This window comes from Uranotaenia lowii, chromosome 2, assembly GCF_029784155.1.
Source record: "Uranotaenia lowii strain MFRU-FL chromosome 2, ASM2978415v1, whole genome shotgun sequence".
Lineage (NCBI taxonomy): Eukaryota > Metazoa > Arthropoda > Insecta > Diptera > Culicidae > Uranotaenia > Uranotaenia lowii.
The window spans coordinates 250,565,843-250,593,323 of record NC_073692.1 but is presented as its reverse complement, the minus strand read 5'-3'; the positions used below and the strand labels follow the sequence as shown (position 1 = coordinate 250,593,323).

The window sequence follows — 27,481 nt, the reverse complement described above, 5'->3', positions numbered from 1 at the left end:
ATACTTTGGGGCGAAAATTTCTATTTTTGGGCAAAATCAATTTTTTGAAGACTTTTCATCAGGCATTCGTTATACGAATATTATTTATTTATTAAATACTCTTTCTAAGCAATGATCACGATATATTTAAAACAAAATTATGCTATTATGAAGATCACTTAAACGATTGAAATATTGAAATAAATATATTTATTAGTATTTTTGCATGTTGGAAACATTTGAAAGTGATGTAAAAAGATCTTCAAGGTTAGATTTTGTAAAGTTTTTCAACCAAAGTTCAATAACTCAAAAAATTAATATGTTATAATTTTGTGAGCTAACACGAACTTTTGAAGACTTTTCTTTTTAAAGGAGCTTTCTTCCAGCGCTTTTGAAGACTCTAATAAAACTTCTGTGATAAAACTCCGATGCTCTAGTAGACAAAATTAATTTTTTTTTAAGAATTGGGCCCTATCCATCTAATTGTTGAACAGAATGAATTTTATCGTTTGTCCAGCCACTACATATTTGTTAAAATATGTGAACATGAACCAACCAGCTGATCATTTGACAACCCACCTTCCTCAAAACTACTCAGTTTCAACAACCCATTCGATGGTTAATCTTCAATCGTGTCAGTCACCCACTTTTAAGTCTCCAGTGAGCCGTTTGGCTCTGTCCGTCTTTGTACACAGATCCGTTCAAGCAGGCATCTGTCATCCCCAGGCCAAGTTGTATGTGCCTCCTGCTTGCGCATGTGCATTACGGATACCAAAACAAAGTGTGAAGCTGGCAAATGTCGTAACTCTGTCTTAAGTATCGTTGTAATGGATACGAGTTTCAAAGGTTCGTACGTAAAAAATTGCACTTATTCAGTATTAAAAGGTTCAATGGTTAAACGGAAGCCTTTTGATTGAAAGGTCTAATTAGATTGTAGAATAGATTAATGATACGGGATCATATGAAAACAAACACTTTTTTTCAAAAACGGCTTAACCACTTAATTGTCACCAAATACCATTTCTTGTGTTTAAACGTTAATATATTACATCTTAGCATGAGTCACTCAGTTTAGCATTAAATAAGACATTTTATATAATTGCGTTTAAACAGTGGGAATTTTAAAGTAGGGTTTCGTTGCGAAGAGAAAAATAATTTTAATTGGCGGGGTACGACACATTAATATCATCCAATTGGCGAGGTCTATCCAGAATGTTTGTATCCATTTATTAGACGATAAAGTATATCCATACTTATAGAAATCATCCGCTAAACTGAAAGAGAGCGAAACCGAACATTCATACATTTGTTTGCTGGGAAAACACGAAACATTCTGTTTTTATTTTCGTTTCGCTGGCAGATTTTCCTGCTTCTTTATGATTCAATTTCGTCACAAACTCGAACGAGCATTTCAGTTCACATTCAGAGGGCAGTGCGATTCAAATGATTATGTTATGAATAAATTTAAGTTTCTTTTGCCTACCAAGACATATTTTCGATTTTGAATATTGTTTCTGATAGTAACTTATGTTTAATTTTAATTCTAAGAAAGTGGTGAAAATTAAGTACACAAATTAACAATTTAGTTAACGCTCTTTTTGTCCTATTTATCCTGTCTTTATAAAAAAAATGTTGTTTTCTTCTGAATCCTTAACCTGAACTATAGTTTATAGCTGACAGGCTCACGTACTCCTAACAATAAACATTAAACATTAAATCAAAGCAATCGAAAGATTATCTTTAATCCAACCACGGTATAATAAAAGTTCAGATACCGGTATTTCGATGGTAGCTTACTATCTTCTTCAGTGAGCGTTCTAGGGTTAGTCGATCTTGGATCGACCTTACGAGAACGATCTTTTGAATTAAAAAATTCGATTTTTTTTATTGATTTGGATGGATCGGTTTAGAATTTTCGATCCGATCTTTCGATCTTTTGAAGTTTTTTTTTTCTTTATTCTGGAGATTTTGACATTCAGTTTCGTGTAGAATTTTGATACCTGCACCATCCAAATGACTGTTTTTCATTATTAACCGACTTAATAGAAAGCGTTTTTTACCTTTACAAATTGAGGAAAACCTAAACTTTTATCGAAAGCTTCATAAAATGGTCATTTGAAAACTTACTTAACCTTTAATAAGCATCTATAGCATTTAACTTAGCTCAAGATTAAAGTTCGTATCAAAACTTTCAATTTTCATAGTCGAAACTCGGTAGAAAGCTGATCAGTTTTTAAATGAGACCACAATATCTACTTTTGAATTATATCATTCCTCAATCAATGTTTTAGTATTACCACTACGCTGCCGTTCTAAGCAAGACTGTCCCATGTGACTTTTGGGTAATTTTCACTTTTTTGCTGGAAACACTCTTTTTTAGTGTTAAGTTTCGAATAAAAACACAAACAAGTATACTTTGTTCTGAACTTATACGAAATTTTCATCAAGGTGGTTGTCTCTATGTTGATGTTTCTACGCAAGAATGTCACACTAGAGAAAATTCTATTAAAAATGCAAATTTCATCAAAAAATTCTCTTAAGATAAGTTTAAACTGTTGAATATAATGTTATCCACTGAAAAAAACACTAAAATTGAGGGCGGAGGAGGAGCGAGAAGCCTTGAGTGTTTTATTCAGAGAAACTTTCACAAACATTTTTCGGTAGGCACTACTTAAAGGATCCATTCTCAACTATAAATTTTTATAAACAAAGAGGAACGTATTTCCCAAATTAAGGCTTAACTTGAGTTTTTAGGAAAAAAGGAACTATGCGAACTTTTAAAATGGTAGAAAAATTGTAGCCGTGTGACAGTTTTTCGTAGAACTAGCATCGGCATGTGTTCTGATTCTACGCAAAAGTGTCACACGGGGCGTTTTTGGCTCTAATTTGCTGTTTTTTGTAGGAAATGTTATTTTCTTTTGTCAGAAAACTTTGAAAAATGATTAACTTGAACTGTTCACTAAGAAAAAACTTACGGTGAATTGTTAGTTTGAGAGAAAAATTGAAAATATAGCTGAAATTTCAATCGCGTTTTTCTCGTTTGCACGTTTATTCACATGTGACAATCTTGCCTGGAACGGCAGTACGCTCAATGAAAATTACACTTGAAAATTTTGTTAGCCTTCCAGATAATAGCTGAACTGGTTTCCTTTGTATCACGACTAAGCTTTCTAATTCTTTTTTTCTGAACGTACCCGGGCCGTATCCGGGCGTTTTTACCCAAAAAACCGGGCATTGGGTTTCAAAATTATCGACTAAAAACCAGACTATATCCGGGACGTAAAAAACATGAATTATGCAGCAAAATTTTAGTTTTGGTCTAGATTTCTCTGTTGATGAGTATAAATCCGGGCAAAATCCAGGCTATTTTCCTCCATATCCGGGTAACCGGACTAGGCCGGGCTTTTTTTTTCTCTAAACCGCGCAATCTGGAATGCTTGACCTGTGGCTGAATTGATGGTAACAAAAACACCAGCGTATATAATATATAATAAAAATCCTGCCTTTTTAAAAAAAACAGCATTTCATCAAGTAAACAAACTTAAAATGTTTTAATTGTTATAATCAGTCATGATGTCATTGTTATAATTAGTGTATGATGCCTTCGAATTGTTTCTTAGGCGTCCACAGCCGATGGGTCGTCGAGAAAAGGCATCCAACCTTCAAAGAGCTACAATGGTTGGAAATCCACTTCGCTTGCAATATACGATCAACCCCAGATGCATTCCATCTGGAATATTTATAGCACATAGTTATTTATACAATTAAACACATCTTACCTGTCGGCAACTTATGCGATTCGAATCCATAAGTCTTCTTGCCGATACCGGAATCGAACCCAGTACGCCTGGGTTACCAGACTCGTGCCAACCTATCCGCTAGACCACATTAACGCTCCCACAAATCAATCAAATTGCAATATTTAGACGAATTCCTAACTAATGCGCTGATAATTTGAACCTTAAAGTATATTTTTTATTGCTCATACATTTGATATTCATAAACTTCACCAAAAAAAGCCCTCAGACAAAAAATCCTTTTTATTTGATGTTTTAGGTGGGTCGATCCTAGAACCATTCAGTTGAATCGATTATGGGAATCGATCTTTCTAGAAGATCGAACAATCCTAGACCGTTCACATAACTTCGTCTACGGAGTTGTAGGCCGATATATTGCTTCACTGAAAGTACATAAGCCGACACCTTTCGATTGTTGGACATGTGTGTTGGGGGACAGGAATCAAAAATCTAGAGATTCTTGATTACACACTCTTTCCGCACCATGAATGAAGAGTGCCTGTCCTATTTCTGTGAGCACTCGGCAGCATGATGCCTCTTTTGGTTGCACCTCTAGCTAACTTGTCAGGCTTATCGTTCGTCTTCTTAGGTTGACTTCGATGATTGCTATAATACGCCCTATCGCAACTCGTCATGTTGATTCCTTCGAAATCAATCACCAATGATGATACCCATGAGAAGAATGTTCTACAACCACCGGTTGGTTGACTTCGAACCCGATCTCAGCTAGTTGGTGTCACGTGGTCAACAGCAAATTGACGTATGCCTCGACCAATTCGTAATCCACTAGCCGTACTTCGGTCGTCTGCCAAAGAAAACCAGATATCCGGACTAAAATATCCGGTTTCTTGTAATGCTGCTCTAAGGGTATTCTATCCAGATGGTTGCCAAAGCTCTTTTATCGCTCGCACGATGCTTAGCTTCCATCGTGATCGCAGGCAGTAATCGGCAGAGGCAGAAAAACTATGACAATAAACATAACCGTCTCAGATGGTGCCCTGGGTAAGTTATCGGACTGGAAAGCCGAGATGAGAATGTTGCAGTGAGTTCGATTCTCACTATATCTCGCGTAAGCTTTCATTACATCGTACACACTTAATCTTTTCTCATGTGGTCGGAACGATTTTGTCCTGTATTTTCAACAGCTGAAATTACAGGACGATTTCAGGACAGCAAAACAGCTCAGGAAAACACCTGTCAAATTGTCCTGTAGGCTCGCAACGGCTTTCTCCTGTGATTTGTAGAAAGTTTTCGGACTATCCTGTAGGCTCAGAACTGTTTTATTTCGATGTTTACATTTAAATTGGAACTGAATTATGCAGAAAAATAAAAAAAAATATTTTTCAAATCAATATACTTTTATTATTCTTAATAAGAAGCCATTAAAAGCTTTGTTAATAAAATAACGACGCCGTTGCTGGTCTTGGCACGTTTAAGCATTCATATATTTTACCTGAAAACAAATAATGGAAAAATGTCAATTCTCAGTCATTTAGGGTTCATTTTTAAAAACTTACCAGCTCAACCACATGTTTGACGGTAGCATCATGAGACGAACTGGGCCGCGAGTTGAACGATTCCAGCACCATTCGTCGGGCAGTTGATTTTTTTTGGTATATAACTGCGCTGGAGGATCCTTCGGAAAGAACTGTTCCTCCAGCACGGACTCCAGCAACTCCCCTTTTTCGGGAGGACGGCTATAAACACATGACGTACGTTGTATATAGAAGAAAGGAGACAAATTGAAATCATTGTTAAATGTAAATAGTTTAAAACAAAAGCCACATACTTTCACTTCCACGATGAAACCGACAGCGAGCAAATGAAGTCTTAAAAAAACACATTTCGAAACCACCACAACTGTCAATTTAGCAACGTCGCGAGATACAGGACACTTCTACCTTGAATTTGTTCGTTTTCCTGAACACTCGAAAGGGAACTCCCTTCGAATTTCAGGATTAAGGGTTTGTCACGTGATGCGGTTAGCTATCTACCCGCGGTCCAGGAAAACATTTGTTTTTGACAGTTCCAAGTGTCATTTTGGGCTGTTTTCCTGTAATTCAGAGAATCATGGTCCCAAGCGGAATAATTGCAATCTTAGTGTGTACACACTTAATCTTTTTTCCTGTGGTTGGGAAGATTTTGTCCTGTATTTTCAACAGCTGAAATTACAGGACGATTCAGGACAGAAAAATAGCTCAGGAAAACAACTGTCAAACTCGCCTGTAGGCTCCCAGCGATGTTTTCCTGTAATTTGCAGGGAGCTCAGACATTTGCCTGTGAGATCGAAAAAGGTTTCTCCTGTGATTTGTAGTGAATTTAGCTTTCCTTTTTCCTGTTTCTACATTCTATTTACTTTAGAAATCAATACTAACGCACAAATGAACACAATTCATGTTTTAACAATTTTAATATATTTCAAGGTTTTTTTTAATTTACTTTTTTCAATTTTACAACACAAAACCAAATCAAATAGACGAAAATAGTCGTTCTGAAAATAAAAAAAAATCATTAAATATCTTCATTACAAAAATACTGGAAAACAGTGAAAATAACTTACCCGTTGCGAATCATACACACAACGAAAAAAATCTGTAAAATCACATCACATGTGATGTAAATAAAAAGAAGCATCATATATGACGGAATTTTCAGTGCTTGTTGGAAATTACACGCCAGTAAAATTCTGCAACATGTAAAATGAAAAATGATGTAAAATTTTGCAACGTGTAAAATAAAAAAGATGTAAATTATAAACCACTGAATCTTAAAAGAAAAACATTCCAATTGGAATTTGTTTTATTTTATTTATTGTTATTATGATTAAATAATGGAATTTTCTCAGCTGTTAATGAAAATAAAATCTTTTTATTATAAATATAATTTATTTTATCAAGCGGCAAAATTTTTTCATCTCACAATTTTATTTAATTAGGAGCCACATTCACACAATTATTTTCTTCCCCTAAGTACCGGATCCAAATTTGGGTATCATGCAGCAACTTCCAGAACCGCATCCCTGCTGCTCAAAGATCTCCGGGAACCATCAAAACCGAAAAGCTTACTCACGCGCGAGGAAAAGGCTTAGACAAAATACTTTGGTGCACGACTTGACCTAACAGTTTGTTTACATTTTTCTGTATGGTCCTTTTCCCATTCCTGCCTCTCGAAGATCTCCAGGAACCAGCAAGATTGAACTTAATCGCGGAAAACCTTCTTCAATAAAATATTGTTGGGCACGACTTGACGCAACACTTTGTTGACATTTGTGTCTGCCTGTTTTCAACAGTTTGTATTTTTACATGACATCATCGCGTTCAGTGTATTGTAATATTAATTAAATTCAAATTCAATGTCCTATAAAATTCCATGTCGTGTAATTTTAAGAAATTTCTAATTCAGTGCTGTTAAGAATTTTGTGTGACCCGAAAATGTTGTAATATTACATCACATATGATGTAACGAAAAAAAAGCATCACATATTTTGGAATTTTCAGTGCAAGTTGAATATTACACGTCTATAAACTTCAGCAGACGTGTAAAATATGAAAGACATGTAAAATATTTGAGACGTGTAATATTGAATTCGCATTGAAAATTCCGTCATATGTGATGCTTCTTTTTATTTACATCATATGTGATGTAGATTTACATCAAATAATCGTGTTCCGTGTCAAGTTATGTTCGTGTCATTAGAATTCAGTGCTGTAAAGGATTCAACTTTTTTTATTTTGTAAATTTACATTAATAAATCGCGTTCCACGTCATGTAATAATAAAGGTTTTCTATTTCAGTGCTGTTTAGGATTCAGATTTTTTTTCTGTGTAGCATCTAAATCCTTTCGCACTTAGGTCCAAGACAGCTGAGTCAAGTTCTTTTTGCTAAACAAACCGGAAGCTTCCAATCCGGGGCGAAAGAATCTAACATCCGAATCTTCCAGTCATAAATTTCACCACCGTTCTGAAACCGATTATTTATAGGTACAAAGTTTACCGAAGCCTGGTTCCTGTTGCCGTTCTTTGTTTGCTCTCCACTTCCATTTCAATAAATATAATAAATAAATACTTTTAATCTGCGTGAGTACCATCAACTTAATACAGTGAAAACCCGATTTTATCACCCCCATGATGAATTTTAGAGTGATAAATCGGGGAGAGTGATAAAATCGGGAGATTTTGAAAAAAATATTTTGATCCGTCATTATCTAATAAATTACTGCAAAAAACGTATATTATCCCAATAAAATAGTGTAGAAGTTTTGTTGTAGATATTCCCTTTTTTGACATACTACTGTTACAGGTCCTTTTTACATAAAAACATCATACAATATTGGTTTTACGCATCTTTAAACACCTTGTTTCGACCGGTGTTATCAGAAAAATTAAATAATCTTTAATGGTTCAAATCCTAATGATCTAATTATTTCTTTTGGTTATAATTTACTGAAGATAAGATTCAAAGCATCCGTTTAAATCAAAATAAAAAAAAATAATGTGCCTGTCACATATTTCGCCTCTAAGACTGTCTGGATGACTCGAATGATTTACCAAAACTGGTTCCTCCAGGACTTCGTACCACACTCAGAAAAATACTATTATGTATGCCATAAGATTCTCTTATGAAGTGGCGCCATAAGAAACATTTATGAAATTCATAAGATTGTTTTATGACGCGAATGAATTCTGAAGATGAACGCCTACTTCAATGAGAGGTTGTTGCTTTTCATAAGAGACTCTTATGGAAACAGTAAATCACTTTCTAATAAGAAAAATTCTAGTTATTTCATGCTGAAAACATTCACTTTATTGTTTGCCAAATTTGTTTAAAACTAAATTCTTCATGGTCACCATCAGCAGTGCATCAACAGACGGCTCCATCAAAGTATTTTTTTTGCCGCATCTTAATCTTCGACCTTTCGTTTTTTGGCGATCAGCTTGCTGAAAAGTAAAGAAATAATGTATTTTTGTTTACTAATATATACAACGTTCATACCAAAAACATCAAATCGGACTTACCATTCCGGAGATAGCAATAACATTTAACATTGAAGGAAAACTATAATAACTATGAACTGGCGATTGTTTCGTACTATTAGATGATGAAAAAAACTGATGCTATGAATGAATATGTTCATTATTTTTTCACAATGCCATTTCTTCTATTTTTCATAAGAACATCGTATGAAAATTGAAAGAATTTCATAAGACTCTTATGAAACATTATTTTACACTCTAAAAAGGGGTTCATAAGATGCATCTTATGAAAATTATAATAAAAATTTGCCTGAGTGCAGCAGTACGCAAATTTTCATTCCTCCTAAAGCTGTGTTGTTACTGGATAATTGCTCAGCACATCATATGAATGATGGGCTAAAAAGCGATGTTTGATAAATGTTTTTTATGCCTCCAAATGTGACTGCAGTGATTCAACCCATGGACCAGAATGTAATTCAGAACTGTAAACTAAAATATCGTCAAAAACTTTTGCTACATGTTATGGCTCGCGAAATCGATATCGGTCAAAGCTTGAAGAGCATAACGTTGAGGGATTTATGTTTTTGGATGCACGATACTTGGAGTGAAATAAAGCGTACAGTAATCATGGAAGAAAATTGGAATTATTTTAAATAACAAACTCGTTCACGAAGATGTTGTTCCCTTGATCCATTTGATTGATGTAAACAACCGCGATGAAACTATTTTGCCACAGCACCCTGAGGAGAGATATGTAAGTAAAGCTTTTACGGATGAAGAAGTTCTGAGCAGGACGCTGGATGATCAGTAAGCATTAAACGAGCCCCTCGAATCATTGGAGCCATTAAAAATTTCGGATGTAGCACCAGACTCAGAATCACAAATGATTCATGTGAAATTTCAAGAACCATAATTGATGTTGAAGCTGTACGTATTTTGGACAACATAGTTGATTGGGCTGATGCTTCAGATCTCTCTATAGATGATGTCATCTTCTTGCAACGTATCAGAGAGATTGCTTTGAAGAAAGCTCAAACAAATAAAACACAGCTTAAAGATTACTTGAATATGTTCTTTTATACCATTATATTTAGTTATAATTGTATTCAACAACTTTGATTAAGTTTAAAATTGATATAACAAAAAACCTGTTAAAACTTGACTTTTTTGTATGAAAATCTTGATACGTCCCTGATCAATCATCTTCACTTTCAATATCGATGTAATCATCCATCAGTTTTGTCCTTTCAGAATGATTTCAACCCTAAGATGTTCAACGGAAATGAAAAAAGGCGATATTTAGTATTTTTGCGTTGAATAAAAAATGATGACAAAATCGGGTGAAAAAATGAGACAAAATCGGGGGTAGACAAAATCGGGGGCAGACAAAATCGGTGTGTGACAAAATCTGGTTTTCACTGTATTCTCAGCTCAGGTAAGGATTTTCAAGATTCACACATCAAACACCGATTTGTCTCCATTGTTTTGTGAAACTACTCTGGTGCAAAATTAGTATGAGACGCCATTTTTACAAAGCATTATTTTGCCGGAAGATGTTTTGGAACAATGTTTTCGGTCCCGATTTCGATAAATCATCACAAATTCGGCAAGCTGTCTGAAAATCCACGAGGAAACTGACCAACTAAAACTAAACAGATCCGAATTGCTATCTAACCTCAAATTTCCAACACTTAGTAGCAATTTCAATTAGATAAACGTTGCTTCTGATATTGTTTCAAAAAATTGTGTTTTTCAGCCGGTTATATGAAGGAAAACATTGATTGGAAAATTTGCCTGTGAATCTTATGTAACCTTTGTGAAATTCCGAAGAAGTTCTCTGCGTTTAACTGCTAATAAATACTAGAATACTTTCCGTGCGCGGCAATAGAAACATTCAAAAATCAAGTGTACCAATGGCCGTGCACAACAAAACTATCACTTTTCCGCAACAGAACCTTCAAACTGTTCACTTTTCTTCACAATTGATTCATTATACAGCCACACATAACTTACGTTCGAAAATTTTTGCCAAGGTTCTCGAATTAAACACAAAAACCGAATTACAAAAAGCGACTCGTTAAGCTCACTTGCTAAGGAGAACAGAAAAAATGGCATCCGTCAAAAACGATGTTAGTTTTTATTTTTTCCTGACCTCAAAAAGCAGAATGAATTTATTTCTAGTATGGCAAGTGAAAGATACTTAACGGAGGTATTCGAAAATGCGAAACATAGAAATTTTCGTTGTTGAATTTCGGAGAAAATAAAGATTAAAGTTGAAAGTGCGCGGCCATTAGTACTGCGCGGCCATTGGTGCTTTCACGGTATGTAGCCTCAGGGTCGGCAACACTCGGAATTTGGAGTCAAGGAAACATCTTAATGCGCTCAGTCAAATTCCCACTTCATTGTTTCCAGAACAAGGCTTGTGAAACACTTTTCTTCCCCCCCAAAAGTTGTTGGTTGTCCTACTTTAAGGTAATGCGGGTTGACCAGTGGCATAGACGACGTGAACCAGGCTTGGTCCGGAGATGGTACGTTTGGTCCACGAGTTGAAGATCAGATCCGGGTGACTCGTGGGTTGTAGTATAGTATTGTTGTAGTGGGCCAGTATCCGACCGATAGCGCTCGGACCTGGCCTTCAGAACACCGAAGGGCGTGCCCCTGCGGGACAGCAACAACGGAGATCGGTTCCGGATCAGGCGGCTTACTGAACGGCGGCTATCATAGGAACGTGGTAACCGGCGTATCTGGTTTCACGGTGTGTCCTGAACCTGCCACGAATACGAGTCTATCGGCGTCGTAAGCGGTCGTCGGTCTGCAGTTCTTACGCGTTGTGAAGGCTGTGGCGGGAGAGCACTCACGTTGGTCGGCTCCGGATCAGGTGGCTTAATCCCCTGACTAGCACTAGCTATCTAAGTAGCTCGGCAACCAGGCAAGAAGGTTGTCGACGTTGTGGATAGTGACCGGTCGCAAGGCGCTTGTCAGGCTGGAATTTGGGAACGGCACCGCTCGTCGGTTGGGCCGGATCGTTGAGCCCAGCACCGCAGGTTATGTTCGGGGTCTTGTAGGGACATGATGGGAGAAATATTTGCCATTTTAGTGTGTTGCCTGGTGTGGGGTTCACAATGGCTATTACCTGGTAGTTCGCTTGCTTTATCTATTGAACTAAAGCAAGGCTGTGGTCGCCTCAAGATGTCCATTCAAAGTGTGGCCGTTTCAAAGCAATATCTTTGACCCCATACGCAAGCTAGCGGCTTTGTAGTTGTCTTTCCGTTCTTCCCACCATGCCCTATTGCATTCGGTGATGCGTTGCTAGTGCGCCATCTCTTGCCATATTTCGGTAAGTTGACCTAAGTGTTAGGTTACCTCTGTTCACGGGAATTTTAGGGTGATCCTCCTTCTTTACTGACTTAGGCACTTTCTTGACATGCATTCCAACACGCGTCATTGATTATCCTTTTCCTACCAAGCAGTAAGTAAACTTACTGGTTACAGGTAATGCATCATTTTGCTTTGGAGCTCGAGTCTTTATGCCAGTAGTGCTTCTCCAATCATATCATCTTAGGTACAGTACACTTTTTAGCGCATATTTGGCACAGAGATTTGCTTGATAAGTATTGGATTTTTGAAACCTCTTCTATGGGTGGACGAATTTTGTAAGCAAGTATTTTTTTTTTGGAATAATTCTTTTGCTTTCTCCTTGATCTGACTAAAAGGCCTTTGCTAGATAGTTTTTTGCATATGAATGCAATAATAATTATAACCTTTAAAGTTTTGATCCTCTTTCCGTTTTAGCACATCTATTCGGCATTGTTGAAATTAATAAGTTTGCAACTTTTTCATATATTTATTTTACATTATCATAGAGACAGATATAAGATAGTTAAAATAGGTCATTACATTTCACGGAAGCCTCAATACGAAAAACTTACTATCCAGGGTGTAAATTCCACACTACGGAATGAAAATCTCCAAAGCGTTGAAGCCCTTTGAAATGTTCAAATATAAGTCCCTTAGAAAATCATAACGGATATTGTACTTTTCACTTACAAATGATCTTTTTTTTACAGATAAAGCTGGATCTAGCTCACAACCCACCGGCTCTAGTCTTTCACCGAATCAATCGTCTTTGTTTGAAGAACAGGAAGGTTTAATGATTCTATGTGCAATATGCAGCGATAAAGCTACCGGAAAACATTATGGTGCAACTTCTTGCGATGGATGCAAAGGGTTTTTCAGGCGAAGCGTCCGTAAAAATCAGTTTTACACATGCAGGTAACACGAAAAGCCGATGATCGATTGAAGAATTATTTCTAAATGATTTTTTTTTGGTATCAGATTTCAGCGCAACTGTTTGGTGGACAAAGATAAAAGAAACCAATGTAGATATTGCAGACTCAGGAAGTGTTTCCGGGCCGGAATGAAGAAAATGGGTGTGTATGGAACTATAAAAAAATAATATAAAATCTCCTATTATAAATTTGAAAACAAATGATAATATTAATGTGTGTTACTTAATTTATCGGCCTTATCGGTGAAAGGTGATGTCCTTTTTAGTAGGGACATCTTAAGATCATGAAATATTATAGATGGATTGAAAGTTCGAAGAAATGAAAATGAGCGGGTATAATTTATTAAGAAGCATTATAATCACATTTTAAATTTTTGTTCGTTCGCACTGCAAGTTTTCCCGCTTGTGGGACAAACCACGCTTGGCCTACTAATGTGTGGTGGTAGCTAGGTTATATATCTACCAGTCATAGTGGTAGGCCGTGCAGAACAAAAATTTGATATGTGATGATAATGCTTCTAAATAAATTATACCAGCTCATTTTCAACATCTTTCATTTCTTCTAACTTTCTATCCATCTTTAAAATTCAATGATCTTAAGATGTCCCTACTAAAAATGACATCACTTTTCACCGATAAGGCCGATTAATTAAGTAACACAAATGATTCTACTTGAACGTATTTGAATTTTTAAAAACATCTCACTTCGTACCTTTATGTCTGTAGGTTTAAGCAGTTGTAATCTTAACCCCTTTCTACTCTTCCAGCTGTTCAAAACGAACGAGACCGGATAAGCAACAAACACCTTTGCTCGGCAGATTGTGAGACTTCTAATGGCCTTTCGGTGCATTTTTTACTGCGTGCCGAAAATATAAGCCGACAGTTTGGAGCTGCCCTTGATAACTGCCACGGTGATGCCAACGATTTGACCAACAGACGATACGCAAGCATCAACGATGTATGCGACTCTATGAAGCAACAGTTACTAATCCTTGTGGAATGGGCCAAATCGATCCCGGCATTTGTGGAACTGCAATTAGATGACCAAGTGGCTCTTTTGAGAGCACATGCTGGGGAGCATCTTTTACTGGGCCTATCAAGGCGATCGATGCATCTGCCCGAAATGCTACTATTGGGCAATAACTGTATCATTACCAAACAACGGCCTGATTCAAAGATGGCACCGAATCTTGACATATCGAGAATAGGAGCCAGAATAATTGATGAACTTGTCAGTGCCATGAAAGACATTCAACTAGATGATGCAGAATTAGCTTGCATAAAAGCTTTGGTGTTTTTTGATCCAAGTAAGAATTGATTAATCTAACTAGGTTTGGAAATCTCAAATGTAATTTAATTGTAGGGATTCCAATTCACTAAAATAGTACTCGTCATCTTCTGTTTAAATCTTCCATTTCGCTTTTTCAAACTACTATGGTCACACGTTCGCTCTCTAGATCTGTCTCTCATTTCTGTCCCTTTTCCATAGCCACCTCGGTTTGTTACAAATATTTTTTTTGTCCAACCATCAGTTATATAGGGGCGAGTCTACACTAATCACATCCATCATTTTAGATACACTTTGTAAATTGAAATCATTGCACCTTTCCATAATTTGTCAAAAATAATAGAACAATTATTAAAATAGTAATAACGTTCGAATATTTTCTATTTCTTTTAATGATAGTCGTCCGAATTAGATGAATCGTTTTGAAAAACTTGAAACTTATCTATTTTCTGTTTTTTTTTTCATATACATCGTAGGTGTGAAAGGACTAAGTGACCCTCAAGCCATCAAACAACTGAGACGTTTCGTACTTATCAATCTTGAGGATTATGTTGCCGATAAACAATATGCATCTAGGTATGTTTGATGATCATTCCATTTTTTTTCGCTTTTACCAATAAATGTTCATTCATATAACAGTTGCTTTAATCTAAGTACATTAATGATGAATCCTGTTCGAAGTGTGACACTGATTTTTACAATTATTTCATGGAATTTGTGTTTTTGCAGGGGACGATTTGGTGAAATTTTACTCATTCTGCCGATATTGCAATCGATTACATGGCAAATGGTGCAGCAAATTGAACTTGCCAAAATGTTCGGCGTTGCGCAGATAGATAGCTTGTTACAGGAAATGTTGTTGGGAGGTAAGTACATATGATTAAGATCATTCTTCCTCGAAGTGAAGTAATAGGAAGAATATCAAATGAAAGTAATGAAAATTAGAGACGAATAGATTAGATTAGGAAGCGTGAAAGGTGTTGAAAATGAGCTAAGAGCGTGTCAGGAAATATGAATTACCATTGAACAGCAACTTTAGGCGCTTAGTTCAAAACTACTTGTTGTTTTCTAAGAAATTATCTGACTTAAAACGTTTATTGAAATGAACTTGAATTTTTTTTACAATGAGGTCGGAATTATTCATGACTTTTTTTTAGTGGAAAAGTTTACTATGTTTCATAAATGCTTCAACTTCAATTTTGAAACTTATGGTATTGGTGGTATACGTTTCTTATTTTGAATATTGTTTGTCAGTTTTAAGGGATGGACGCTGCATAATTTTGACTTATGAAAAGCTAAGGCATAGCTAGAAAACATATTCTTATATGTATCTTCAAATTTTTGGTAGTTCTAGCGCTTATTATTTTTTTTTTTTTTGTGGCGTTTAAATAGAAGAGAGAATGAGAAGCTGACGCTGAAAAGGAAATGTGGGTAGAGGGGTCAGGGAAATAAAAGTTTAGAGTAGGCAGCTTAGAATAGTAAGCGATCTTGAGACGTTGGCTATACCATCTTGCACTTCCTTAAGTCCACTTCGGATGAATATGAACTTAAAGCAGAACAAGATAGTGAACTAACCTCTCATGATACCAGTTGGAGGAAATACGTTGGCGGTTTGAGACAGGTCGCTTAATTAATCCCAACGAAACTAACTACAGTATTTATATATAATTTAAAACAAAAAAATAAAATGGAACGCTCTCACCATGTTATAAAACACTGTTATAGGTGTTCATTAAATCCTTGGGATTCGAAACCATCTTAGGGGTCCAATGTTGAGAGGATATGGCTTGAAGGCTCGTTCGTCATCATCAGAAGGTCACATGCAAAGAAATACAAAAAAAGAAAAAAAAAAAAAGAGAAAAAAGAAAAGAAATATAGGATATTAGTTCATTTTATCTATCAATATATAATATGAAGCCTAGCTCAAACCAGTAATAATCTAGCTTTAATATCTTGATCGATATCGTCTACTTATCAAAAGAACTGGAAATGCACAATGCTGTTCTTCTAAAACCTAATCACTTATTCTGGTCAGCCTCTCTGACAAACTATGCTAAGTCTACATAGGGGTTCTATTAAAATATACCGTGTGCCTATTTAAAATGCCCGAAATCAGTTATTTGGACTACCTACTCATTGTTATTCTTCAAAACCGTACATTCTATTATATACTTCCATAGATGAATTTCAAACCTAACCGAAAAACGTAAAGATCTGCTAAAAGTGAATAATTAAATAAAAAAGCAAAAACGTCTAACCAAATGAAATATAACATTCTTCAACAACAGCATTTCCATCCAATGAGCCTCTAGTTCTTGTAAAATGCTTGATTTAAGAATAAGCCAACGAAATCCATAAACCGCAAATACACACTTACTAGAGCATTGGGGAGGCGAATACCATAACCTTTACCTAACATCCATTACAAGCGTACGTTTTCTCTATTTTTAATTCTATAAGACTAAACCAACTAACTACCTAACCAAACGAATTATGCCCTGTTGAAAGTATCAACTTTTATTATGGTAAATTGTGATACTTTCACTACCAAATGTTGCGATTGTTCTGCGGAAGGGAGGGCAAGTGTTTCAACTCCCATTCATCTTATCAACATGGATCATGAAAAAAAAATAGACATCTTTGAACCTACTGCTGAATTTAAACTAAATAAAGATGTCCAGCTCCTCTTCTAATTTAGGCCATATTATGACACCATGTTTAACAAGATTGTGTGTAACGACACTGTCAGGAAAATGATGGTTTGATCTATCATTTTCACAAACATACACACCGCAGCCGTTAACCCATTGCAACTTAGGGTACGGTAGTTCTAGCGCTTATTAATTTATATCTATTTAATTTTTCCCCTATAGGTGAATCACTTGAGCAGTGTGCAAGTACGAGCTCCATTGAAGTTAATTCCTTAATCAGTGATCGATACAAGTCGGAATGTTTGTAGAAACAACAACAAAAATCAACTCCAAAACACAAACACCCAGAGGACTGCTGAGCAAAATTGTTTTTATGTTATAGGCTAATGATAAGTTTATGCTGTGTTTGTTCAAATATTTCGAGACAAAACTGTGCGAGCGAAAAAAAAATTGAGAAAGATTGAGAGAGAAGTTATTTTTTGGGTTGGTGAACACTGTCAAAAATCGTTATAGGTATATTAAAAGTTACATTCTCATACAAAAAAACTTTATTGATGAATTGAAACAAAATATACAAACTACAATTCTCTGTTGTTATGTTAAGGGTAGAATTATAAATTGAATAAAGAAATTGACTGCAGTTAAAAACACCATTTTTATTTTTATTATTTGTAGAGAACTGTATCCCGAAAAACACAAAATTGTTAGAAAACTAACAAATACCGTTAAAATGATCTTATAATTTGTTTCAAAAGGACACACTTTCTACATTCTCAGAACAAATCGTACGCCAAATAACTATCAATCAATCGAAATCACATGGTAATAAGTTTTATAATTTTTGTATAAGTTTGTTATGAGTATTTCAAGTACCTGGCCAACGACCTTGGTGTAGTAGTTAGAGTTCAAATCATCTATGCCGATAGTCGTAAAATGCTACACATTGCTTTACCTGGTTTTAGCATGCGAAAGATGTGTAGTCACTTACCGTAAATCACCGTCGTTTCACCGGAATGCAGTTTCTTCCCACATTTTTGCCTCCATTCAGGTTGTGTTCGAAGCGTCCTCTTGGTCCTCTTAAGATTTCCTTTACCTATGTCATCTTTTGACCCTTTGTGCTAGGGTAACTGTTTTAGATGTACATAACTGCAAAAGTTGGAAAATTTCAATTATTTTTGAAAAAAAACGTGAGTTTTTTTTTCTTATTTAACGTGTTAAAAGAAACCATCCCACTTTTCCCGGTATTTTAATCTTAATCAAGATCGCCAAGTTTCGTATGCTACTCGTGTTCAATTTCTAAGTGTATTCTATGCATTCAAAGATTTTTTTATGAGATGTGTTACGCAACACGCCACCAAGCCTCCGTAGCCAATAAGCCTCGAGAGACGATTTCAGTTAAACAAAATTATCGTATTTGAAATTCAGAATTTATTTTTTTTTCTTTTTCCTCCATATAATCACAGATATGATTCACCTAATATATTTCAGCCATTATTAAAACAACTAAAGCACTCCACCCTGTAAATGGATAACATCCTCGACCTTTGCCTGTTTTATCGTTATAATTTTCCCAAAGGTATCCTGTTGCCTGATATTGGTTAAACATATTTCGAATGACATTTTGTCGTAGCTCACTGTATATTTCTGCTGCTTGCTTTTGGTAAGGACCTTGTCTATGAGAGTACGTTTTCAAGGCACTGAGAATCATATAATTTATATTGATCCATATTTGCCCTCTCCAATATGGAGGATCATCTTTGGTATTACTTTTCATATAAAAGGGAGATGTTTTAGACAGTGATCGTATTCCGAATTCGGTCCATAAAATGTTCGAATCTCTTATGTTAGTCAGTACGGTCAAGAGTTGCGTAGAGTCTGCGGGAATTAGTTCCATCAAAAAAGGAAAAAGATTAACATATCCGTACGACGAGTAAATGTAGTTGTATTCAGGTTTTTCTTTGACTTCGCGAACTACTCTATCATCTAAGTACCTCAACGCAACTTTGTCAGTGTGCAATCCATAATCTGCGTATGAGTTTGTTTTGTCAGAAAGGTGCAGTTCATCCAAAAACTGAATGTTTGTGAGACGGTCATAAGTGTCTTTATAGTGATCGTTGTTTTTTTCTACGAAATCAGCAAATTCAACCATAACATGAGACGCCAGCTGCATCCAACAATATAAATCAACGTGCCGTTCTTGATCATCGGGATGCGAAGCTCGAGGGAAGTCATCTAATCCTGACGTTAGAGTTTTGGGATTTATCTCTAATGTTTCCGGATTCCGTCCTCTCCATCGATAACTACCATTCATTGTGCCTAATTGTGTTCGATTGAACCATTGATACCACGTTTGGATACGCGGATAAAGTTTGACCATACGTGTGTACCTTTTTTGTTCTAGGAGTTCAGTTCTGTATGTTTTCAATAAATACTTCAACAACAAGAAAAACGTTGGGGGATTGGCATTCACGCTATTTTGAACAACAAATTCATCTGGGACTTTTGATAATGCCTCACTATCTAAAATTTGTTCCCTTGGTATCCAACCTTCCGTATTCATTAGATCAAACCAGTGCATTAGAATATCTAATGATATATCTAGGTCCCAAGTTGATATGAGCAAACCATGGAAACCTTCATCCCATAAGAATCCTCTAGGAAAAAAGGACCGCGAAGGAACAGCAGTATACAAGGGGGCTTTCCAATAAGATACTGGGTCTTTGTTATGCTCACTCTTCACTTTGGATGCTCCGTAAAAATAGCCTATTCCACCGATTAAATTGCTCATGGCGGCTTGAGCAAATTTGATTTCAGTCTGATTGAATCCTTTTGCATTCAAGGAAAACGTCGATTCAAATCTATCGGCAAACATGTTGATACTTTCTTTTAATTGCGTATCATATAATTCCGGATTGATGCTGTTTTTGGTGCTGTCGATATTTTTTGACATTTTCATGAATATGCTCCCAGAGCCCTTGAAAGTAAACATAACGGCGCCTATACTGCAGTTACCCTACAAAAAGGTTCATTAGAATAATTTTGTTCAAACATTGAAAAAAATGGCAGCATTAAGATCTAAACTTAGGTGCTCTCATTACTGTTACTTTTTTATAACTTACCTCGGCAGCTTGATTCAGTAAATAATATCTTATATTTTGTCCATCATTTTTAACTGCAATTTTCGTAGCGATAGCTTCTTTTATTTTATGCATGCCATGCGTCTCCAAGCAAACATAACTTACATCCAGTTTATTAACAGCTGGAAAAAGTGTAAAACACACGATTTAGAAACAATAAAATAACGTATTTAAAAACAGTTGATAAGCTGAATCTTCTTACAGAATTTTTAAACTTTGAGTGTAGTTACCCATATAATTTTAAAATAACGGTAAAGTTAGGTAGAGAAGTAGGTAAGTAATTGGGACTGGGATCATTGATATGCGAATCTGGTTGTGTGAAAGTTCAAAATTTGTGAAGCTGTGTATGGTGTAAATAGTGAAGCTTGTATATATTATTTTAATTCATTATTTCTTCATGAATCTTGAAATGTATGTAAGTACACTGAGCTTATGATTTTCTAAGCTTATCTACATTTATTTTTATTTACTTACTTGTACTGTGAAACGAAAAAGAGGTAGATGGTGTATAGAAAGATGTTGTTTGTATCTCCGGAAATTTCGATGCTTGAGATTGTATTGTAACTGAGCCATCTTCAATCGAATCAAACGCGACGTACATTATCAGAGATATCTTTCGATGGGTGTTGACTTTGGAAATATCAATTTTAGAGATCCAATTGTTATTATCTTTTGAACGAAGAAACGATGTTTTGAGAAGAATTGGATTATCCTTAATTTCTTGGTATCCGAATGTTCTTCCATCATGAAGCAACCAACCATATTGATCCAGGTTATCGGAAATTTCACAGTTATGCCTTGAAAATAATCAAAAGATATATTTTTCATAATATCAAACTCATGTCTATTATGTTTGTCTTTTTTACGTTCAAAGATAAACTATTTTCTCACCTTATATCCGTCAGTGATCTCAATTTATCCGGATGAAACCACATCAGACCAACAGACAGTGGTCGGCTTTCTCTTGTTTTCAGTCCGAAATAAACTCCAGGTCGATATGTGCCCCAATGAAGAGATTGGTCGTATCCTGAAACAAGCTAAGATTAGACATTATGATGAAAATAATTATAAAGAAAACTTCGAAGTAGAAAAATGGAGAATAAAAACTAGTTAATTGACATAAAATTTGTATAGCATGTTTGAAAATTCTATAAAAGAATATACCTATATCACATTGCAGAAAAAGTTTGTGTGTTTTTTCGCAAGGAACTTTTTGATAGATTTTAATTAAGACATTCGTTGTATAAAGTAGCATAAATAATTTTTTTTTCAGGGATTTTCATCCTATTGGATGATTCATCGCATCTAGCGTAAATAAATGCAACAGTTTTTGTATAAAAAAAAAGGAAAAAACGTATTTTCAAAACAAAAATTCTTGATGTACAATCCCAACTGTATAGAATGATTATCTGTTTGACCTAATATAAAATACTTTTACCAAGAGCTTATCGTCACTGAATAAAGAAACAATTTTACAAAATTATTCCAATTTTCTTGTACGGAGATGTCATCTACTTCCCTGGTCTATCGGCAGCACTCAAAGACCAACTGCTGCGCTGCTTTAAATCTGCCTCCAGGTTCATCTATAATCTTAAAAGAAGGGAAAGTACCAGCGCGGTGAGAAAAAGCATCTTAGGTCGAGATCTTTTAGACAACTATCATCTTCGCATTGGATGCTTTATGCGACAAGGTTTCTGCAACCAACTTCCTGACTATCTCACTGAACATCTTCAACATGCCAGAAACAGCAGAACTAAATGTTTTATCCTGCCACACCATACAACCAGCTGTAAGAAGAGTATTCTTCTGTACGGTGCCTCCTACTGGAACAGTCTGCCAATTTCCGTGAAAGAGTCAAGTAACCTACGTAGTTTTAAGGAAGCACTGAATAGTGTACTCTAGAGATATTTGTATTTAGATTAGATCTAGGTTTTATTTCATCTCCATTCGAACATCAACTAGTGAAATCCTTATGTTACATATCCTTAACCTGAACTATAGTTTATAACTGACAGGCTCACGTACTCCTAACAATAAACATTAATTAAACATTAATTACAATTTTTAGGAATGATTTTTATTTCATTATGAAATGAAGGTTTAAAACATCAATGAGAAAACATTAAACGTTGATTAAGAAGAAACCGGGTATGGCACCGTCTTGAAAGCTTCAAGTACTTAATGGTAAAATATCTGAAAGAAATATTGGAGCTTACCTTATCACTGCTGAAAGGAGTTATGACACGTGTCTCAAGATATCCTTGATAAATAAAGGCAATCACAACTGACATCAGTACCAAGACAACTGCTGAGAAGCCGATCTTTCGCCACTCGGTTCCATTTTCATTTTCAGCAGCAATTTTAACTCTACGGCTCGGTAATTTTTTCGACTTGGGTTTCATTTCGGAAAATAACACTTCGATTCGCGATCCGGTCAAAAGGGATCGACGGCAGGATAAACAACAACACGCTAAAAGTGATGATGTGAAACTAGATTGTACGCTCGTCCATGTTTATCAATTATTGGTTCAACGTTAACTCTCTGTTTCATTTGTTGATTTTAATCAGATTCTGGACTTATTCATTCTCAAAAATTCAAAATCAGAATTCCCATGATTTACGACTTTTTCCGGGAATTTTACATCATTGGTCATTCTTCCCAAAAAATTATTTACGACAATAATTCGAAAAGAACTTACTCGAGCATTACTTTTCATTTATGGCGCATTTCCCACTACTTTTTGCTGCAAGCCGGCCACTTGTTTTTGATTCTAAATAATGATCTGATTCCAAAGTCTGATTTTAGAATTGTGCTCTTGTTTATCTAAAACATATTTCAACAAATTCGGTTATGAATTTTAAATTTCAAATGCCGATAAAATGCATAACTTGTTGTTATAATTCAATAATAAAAATATATTTTTTTTTATTTTAGTTATCGTCTTTGATCAATGTGACCCGTTGATTTGAAATATTCGAAAAAACATAATATCTACCTATTTAAAACACAAAAGCTTTGTTAAATCAATGAAGAGTGTAAAAATTTGTAAACTTTGGAGAGAGAGATAATTTTAGTGAGACGGGAGAAGATGAAAATTTGAATTACTCGAATTAGTCGAATTACTCTTTTTTCGCTCTCGCATTTCCTCCAGACTCCAGCCTCCAGTCATGCTAAGCGTCGGGCAGCGGGCTGTGCCTTTATGCGATGTCGTGCTTGTAGTATCGTAGCTTAAAGCCACAGTGCATTTTATACCCAATTGCCCTTTGATATTATTCATGGCGTATGTGTGTGTACATGTTCATGCTTCTCTCCCAAACGAACGTAGCCCGACCGAGCCACGAGGGCCATTGGTAGCTAGACACCCGAGAGTAGCAGACGGTCTGTGTAGGAGCTGGTTGAGCGACATTACATTGACGACGAGGATGTTAAAACGGAATCCAAATTAGGTAAGTTTTCTAAAAACTGGACGAAATAAGAAAATTGAATGCGCTTGAATGCGGATATCGCTTAAATGCGGGTGTCGCTTAGATGCGGGTGTCGCTTAAATGCGGGTGTCGCTTAAATGCGGTTGAAGTACACATTGCTTAAATGCAGAGAAGAAAAGATTGTGTTTGTTGTAGCTTTAATGCTGTAGCTTTAATGCTGAAAGTGAAGATGGCGGATTTGAGTAAAATGAAGAGAACTGTGTGAATAGAAATGGGTCAGTCGCTTAAATGCGGAAAATACTAGTCTGATTCCATTCTGCGTGAGAGCAGGGATGTTTCTTGAAATAGATCAGTCGCTTAAATGCGGATGACGAAAAGGTTCTGATCTATTCTGCGGTAGAGCAGGAAAAGGTGTTATCGCTTCATTGCGGAAGGCTTTGGTTTGGTTTGCGGGTGCCGTATAGTAGATGGAAATGGAATTGCTTGAATGCAGTTAACCTTACTCAAACATGGACAAATGTAACCAAGAGAACACTTGAGGTGTTGGAAGAACAAGGAAGACGGAAGGTTCAGTTTTCCAATTCTATTTGTTTAGGTTTACATGTACCTAAAGAGTGGAACGAGAAAAAAGGCAAACGGTGTTGATTTGTTACGAGCGTACATCGAGGTAGGCTTTGGAAAAAATGAAAGAGGAGAGTTATTTCTCCGTAATATGTATTTGCAATGGCATTGCAGAAGAGTTTTGACGATGGTCTTGCATGCGCGAGTGGGAAACAGATTTTACTCAACTTTGCTCGTGGAATTCTCTTCCGGAGTGTGAGATATTTGAAGTATTTGGGTCTGTGTCATTTGATGGATGAGAGTGAATATTGAGAGGAGTGAAAACCCAAATATGTATAATGTTTGACAGGATGATCTTGTCCAGCATAAGTGAGCATGAGAATGAATTATCGTTGCATTTTACATACAATCAGTTAGCGTTCGTTGACATGTAGTCCCCTGGCAAAAAGAGGGGTATGTTCGCCAAACATGATGTGGTTGTTGGCAAATTGGGCACTACTTGAGAAATGTTTAAGTTTACTTACGAAAGGGAACTGCTTTTCAAACAAACAATGGATTAATTGTATTGTTTTCTGATTGCGGAGTGTTGCATCAATAATTAGTAAGAATTAGAGAAGAACTATCTAACGTTCAAAGATTGACTCAATTTTGGAAGATGTGAAGTCGAAGCAGGGATGCTATGTGTAAAAAAAAATAATCAGGGCTAATTATGAGCAATCTGGAGTAATATCTGGAAGATTGGTCAAAAGTCCGTGTTTTACTGACAAATAAGAGCACCTGGCAATCTAGAGTCGTAGGAAAAGTCTTGGAAGTTGAAAGAGAGGTGAAAGCACAGAGTGGATTAAATGTTTCGAATTGGAACTTCTCACGTTGTCGATGACAGTACGGTTGGAATATGATAGCTGCATTTGTATCAGTAATAAAGATTGACGACAAAGTCTCGATTAAAAAAAAAAAAAAAATATGTTGGTTAAGGCAAATTTTGCACGAATAGCGTCATAGGTGTGAAGTATTACTTATAAAGACAAAAGGCGAGTTTTGGCATTTTTCTGAGCGAAATATGCGATTGAGTGTGACGAATTGTTGACAAACACTGAAGAAGAGCGCAGTAGGTTGATCCTCGAAGCTAGCCCTATCATTCTTTTAAGACCTACGACGATTGGATTAGGCGGGGAATATGGGGTATTGCAGTAATAGTGATGAGCTAGATAGATTTTTTGTGAGAATCTGTATGCAGGCTTAAATGGTTGCAAAGAGTTGCATATTTTTTTTTTTATCGCTTTATCATTGATTAGATCATAGATTATAGAATTTAAGATCAATAACAACTCCTTAAACGGCGAAGCCATTGGAGTACTATCTAAAATGTATTAATTTTATGTATCTGTTTGCAATAAATAAATAAATAAATAAATAATAGAGTGATTTATGGTGGTCAGAGGTTTCGAAGTACTGGAGATCTATTGATATGATGAGTTGTTAGTTTCGGGAGCTTTTACTTCTGTAATCAAACAAGGTGATCGAAGTGCTACATTAAGGTTGTTGTGGTCCATTTTATTGAAAAAGTAGAAGTTGCATCTGCAGTCTAAGAAGTATAGAAGTTGAATGACGCGGGATATTTTGGATTATGGATTATTCTAAGGACTTTTTCTTGCAGGCAAACTAGGTTTGTGTGAAATCTGACAAGATTTGAATCGTTAACTATACACCACTAGAATGATTCAACAATAATCAATTCAAACTCATTATTGATATCAGCCTTTATTGCCTAGTGAGTGTTTTTTATGAAGATCTAAGAACGAGGTAGTTGCCTAACTGAAGATACGTTTATACATAAAAAGGAACTGTAGAATAAGTTAAGGTGACAGAGTATTTTCAGTTTTGTTCGTATGAAAATCTATTTGAATCAACAGAAACGAATGGTGAACGCTTAGAGGTATCAGTGGACATTTTGAGTATTTTCTATTTGCTAGAGCCTAAATGGTCATGAGATGAAGATTACAAATCATGGTATTGATAATAAAACCCGGCACACCGATTAAAATAGATATCTAAGGACTGTCAAGAAGTTGTAGCAGTAGTGCTACGAATCCAATGAAACGTTGAGAAGTAACTTGGACAGCTGAAAACGAAGAACTCATTGGGTGAGTTTATTGTAATGATAGCATATTATTGGCAGCACCAATAATGGTGATGAAATGTTTATGCCAATCAAATATTATTCAAATAAAATAAAGGGAAGTTAACGTTCTTAGGCGAAACATAGAAACACTAATTGTTAATCGTTCTGCTCGATAATTGATGTTTTCAAGTACAGTTGCTTGTATTTGGTAGTATGAAAGATAATGCATCGATTGAATATGAAAATCGTGTTGAATAAAATCAAGAAACTAGCTTCAAGTAATACTGACGATTATCTTATCGCAGTTCGACATACAGCTTGACAACGGTCATTAAAGAGGAATTAGAATCAGTTGAAGATAGTAACATTTTACTGGCATTCTGGCATAAGTGTTGAATGAGTAATCAAATATGTATCGGACATCTTCATAGACAACAGCAAAACAACAATTTTTTCGAAGATGTTGTTGGTGGTATCCAAGACAAATTTAATCCATATATAACCCCAACAGTGTTTAGGATGATGAGCTGAGGAACTGGTTTAATATAACAGGAGTGGCAATGAAATTAAGAGAGACATGGATAAGATACGCAACACCTAACAAAGTCTGATACCTGAAAAAGATATATAAACAAATCAGAAAAAAGAAGACGAATGAGTAGGCCACAATTTGAACCTGATATGAGTATCAGAAGAACAAGTGGAGATCGAGTTTGGTTTCATCAATAAAAACGATAAACGTGATGCTGCACCCAAATCTGAGAGCACCTTATATTTAAAGAGTTATTTAAGTGACAATTGAACTTGAGACTAAGTTGGGAATAAACTCAAAAAAAAAAAAGAAAAGAAAAAAGTAAATGTAGTATCGTAGCTTAAAGCCACAGTGCATTTTATACCCAATTGCCCTTTGATATTATTCATGGCGTATGTGTGTGTACATGTTCATGCTTCTCTCCCAAACGAACGTAGCCCGACCGAGCCACGAGGGCCATTGGTAGCTAGACACCCGAGAGTAGCAGACGGTCTGTGTAGGAGCTGGTTGAGCGACATTACAGTGCTCAGAGCAACTCTTCAATGAAAAGTTGGGTTTTTCCGATTTTCTATTTGATCCATCCGATCGGGATTGGCGATTATGATTATTGCCATGGAAACGATCTCGTTAGCCGCGGTAGTTTTTTTTTGGATTTGTTTTTTATTTGATAGCGTCTCAAGATAAGAAGAGTACCTAGTGAATATTTTAATGAAGATGGAAACAAAAA

At 35.8% G+C, this 27,481-nt stretch overlaps 2 protein-coding genes across 4 annotated transcripts; one reads left to right on the top strand and one right to left on the bottom strand.

Annotated features, from left to right (window-relative positions):
* The first annotated feature begins 667 nt into the window (after positions 1 to 667).
* On the top strand, positions 668 to 17,612 carry LOC129747865 (transcription factor HNF-4 homolog). Of its 2 annotated transcripts, none has more exons than XM_055742242.1 (7): positions 668 to 825; positions 12,817 to 13,021; positions 13,085 to 13,179; positions 13,805 to 14,344; positions 14,802 to 14,901; positions 15,055 to 15,191; positions 17,199 to 17,612. In XM_055742242.1, the coding sequence occupies exons 1-7, from the start codon at positions 735 to 737 to the stop codon at positions 17,282 to 17,284; spliced, it is 1,254 nt and encodes a 417-aa protein (XP_055598217.1). In that variant the 5' UTR covers positions 668 to 734; the 3' UTR covers positions 17,285 to 17,612. The 2 variants fall into 2 exon arrangements, with proteins under 2 accessions (XP_055598217.1, XP_055598218.1); XM_055742243.1 differs by lacking the exon at positions 668 to 825 and adding an exon at positions 9,084 to 9,503.
* Positions 17,613 to 18,413: 801 nt separating this feature from the next.
* Positions 18,414 to 22,593, bottom strand: LOC129745350 (uncharacterized). 2 transcript variants are annotated; one of them, XM_055738370.1, is made up of 5 exons: positions 22,330 to 22,593; positions 21,005 to 21,150; positions 20,588 to 20,910; positions 20,096 to 20,235; positions 18,414 to 19,989 (listed from the first exon to the last, which is right to left on the bottom strand). In XM_055738370.1, the coding sequence occupies exons 1-5, from the start codon at positions 22,513 to 22,515 to the stop codon at positions 18,451 to 18,453; spliced, it is 2,334 nt and encodes a 777-aa protein (XP_055594345.1). In that variant the 5' UTR covers positions 22,516 to 22,593; the 3' UTR covers positions 18,414 to 18,450. The 2 variants fall into 2 exon arrangements, with proteins under 2 accessions (XP_055594345.1, XP_055594346.1); XM_055738371.1 differs by having other exon boundaries at positions 21,005 to 21,140; positions 22,330 to 22,470.
* Positions 22,594 to 27,481: the final 4,888 nt, after the last annotated feature.

Excerpts from the sequence above, each read along its gene's own strand:
- LOC129747865 (XM_055742242.1), top strand. The coding sequence starts at position 735 with ATGTGCATTACGGATACCAAAACAAAGTGTGAAGCTGGCAAATGTCGT. Across the intron at positions 14,902-15,054 it reads GATAAACAATATGCATCTAG|GGGACGATTTGGTGAAATTT; the intron begins GTATGTTTGATG and ends GTGTTTTTGCAG. Across the intron at positions 15,192-17,198 it reads ACAGGAAATGTTGTTGGGAG|GTGAATCACTTGAGCAGTGT; the intron begins GTAAGTACATAT and ends TTTCCCCTATAG.
- LOC129745350 (XM_055738370.1), bottom strand. The coding sequence starts at position 22,515 with ATGAAACCCAAGTCGAAAAAATTACCGAGCCGTAGAGTTAAAATTGCT. Across the intron at positions 21,151-22,329 it reads CTCCTTTCAGCAGTGATAAG|CTTGTTTCAGGATACGACCA; the intron begins GTAAGCTCCAAT and ends GTCTAATCTTAG. Across the intron at positions 20,911-21,004 it reads AGATCACTGACGGATATAAG|GCATAACTGTGAAATTTCCG; the intron begins GTGAGAAAATAG and ends ATTATTTTCAAG.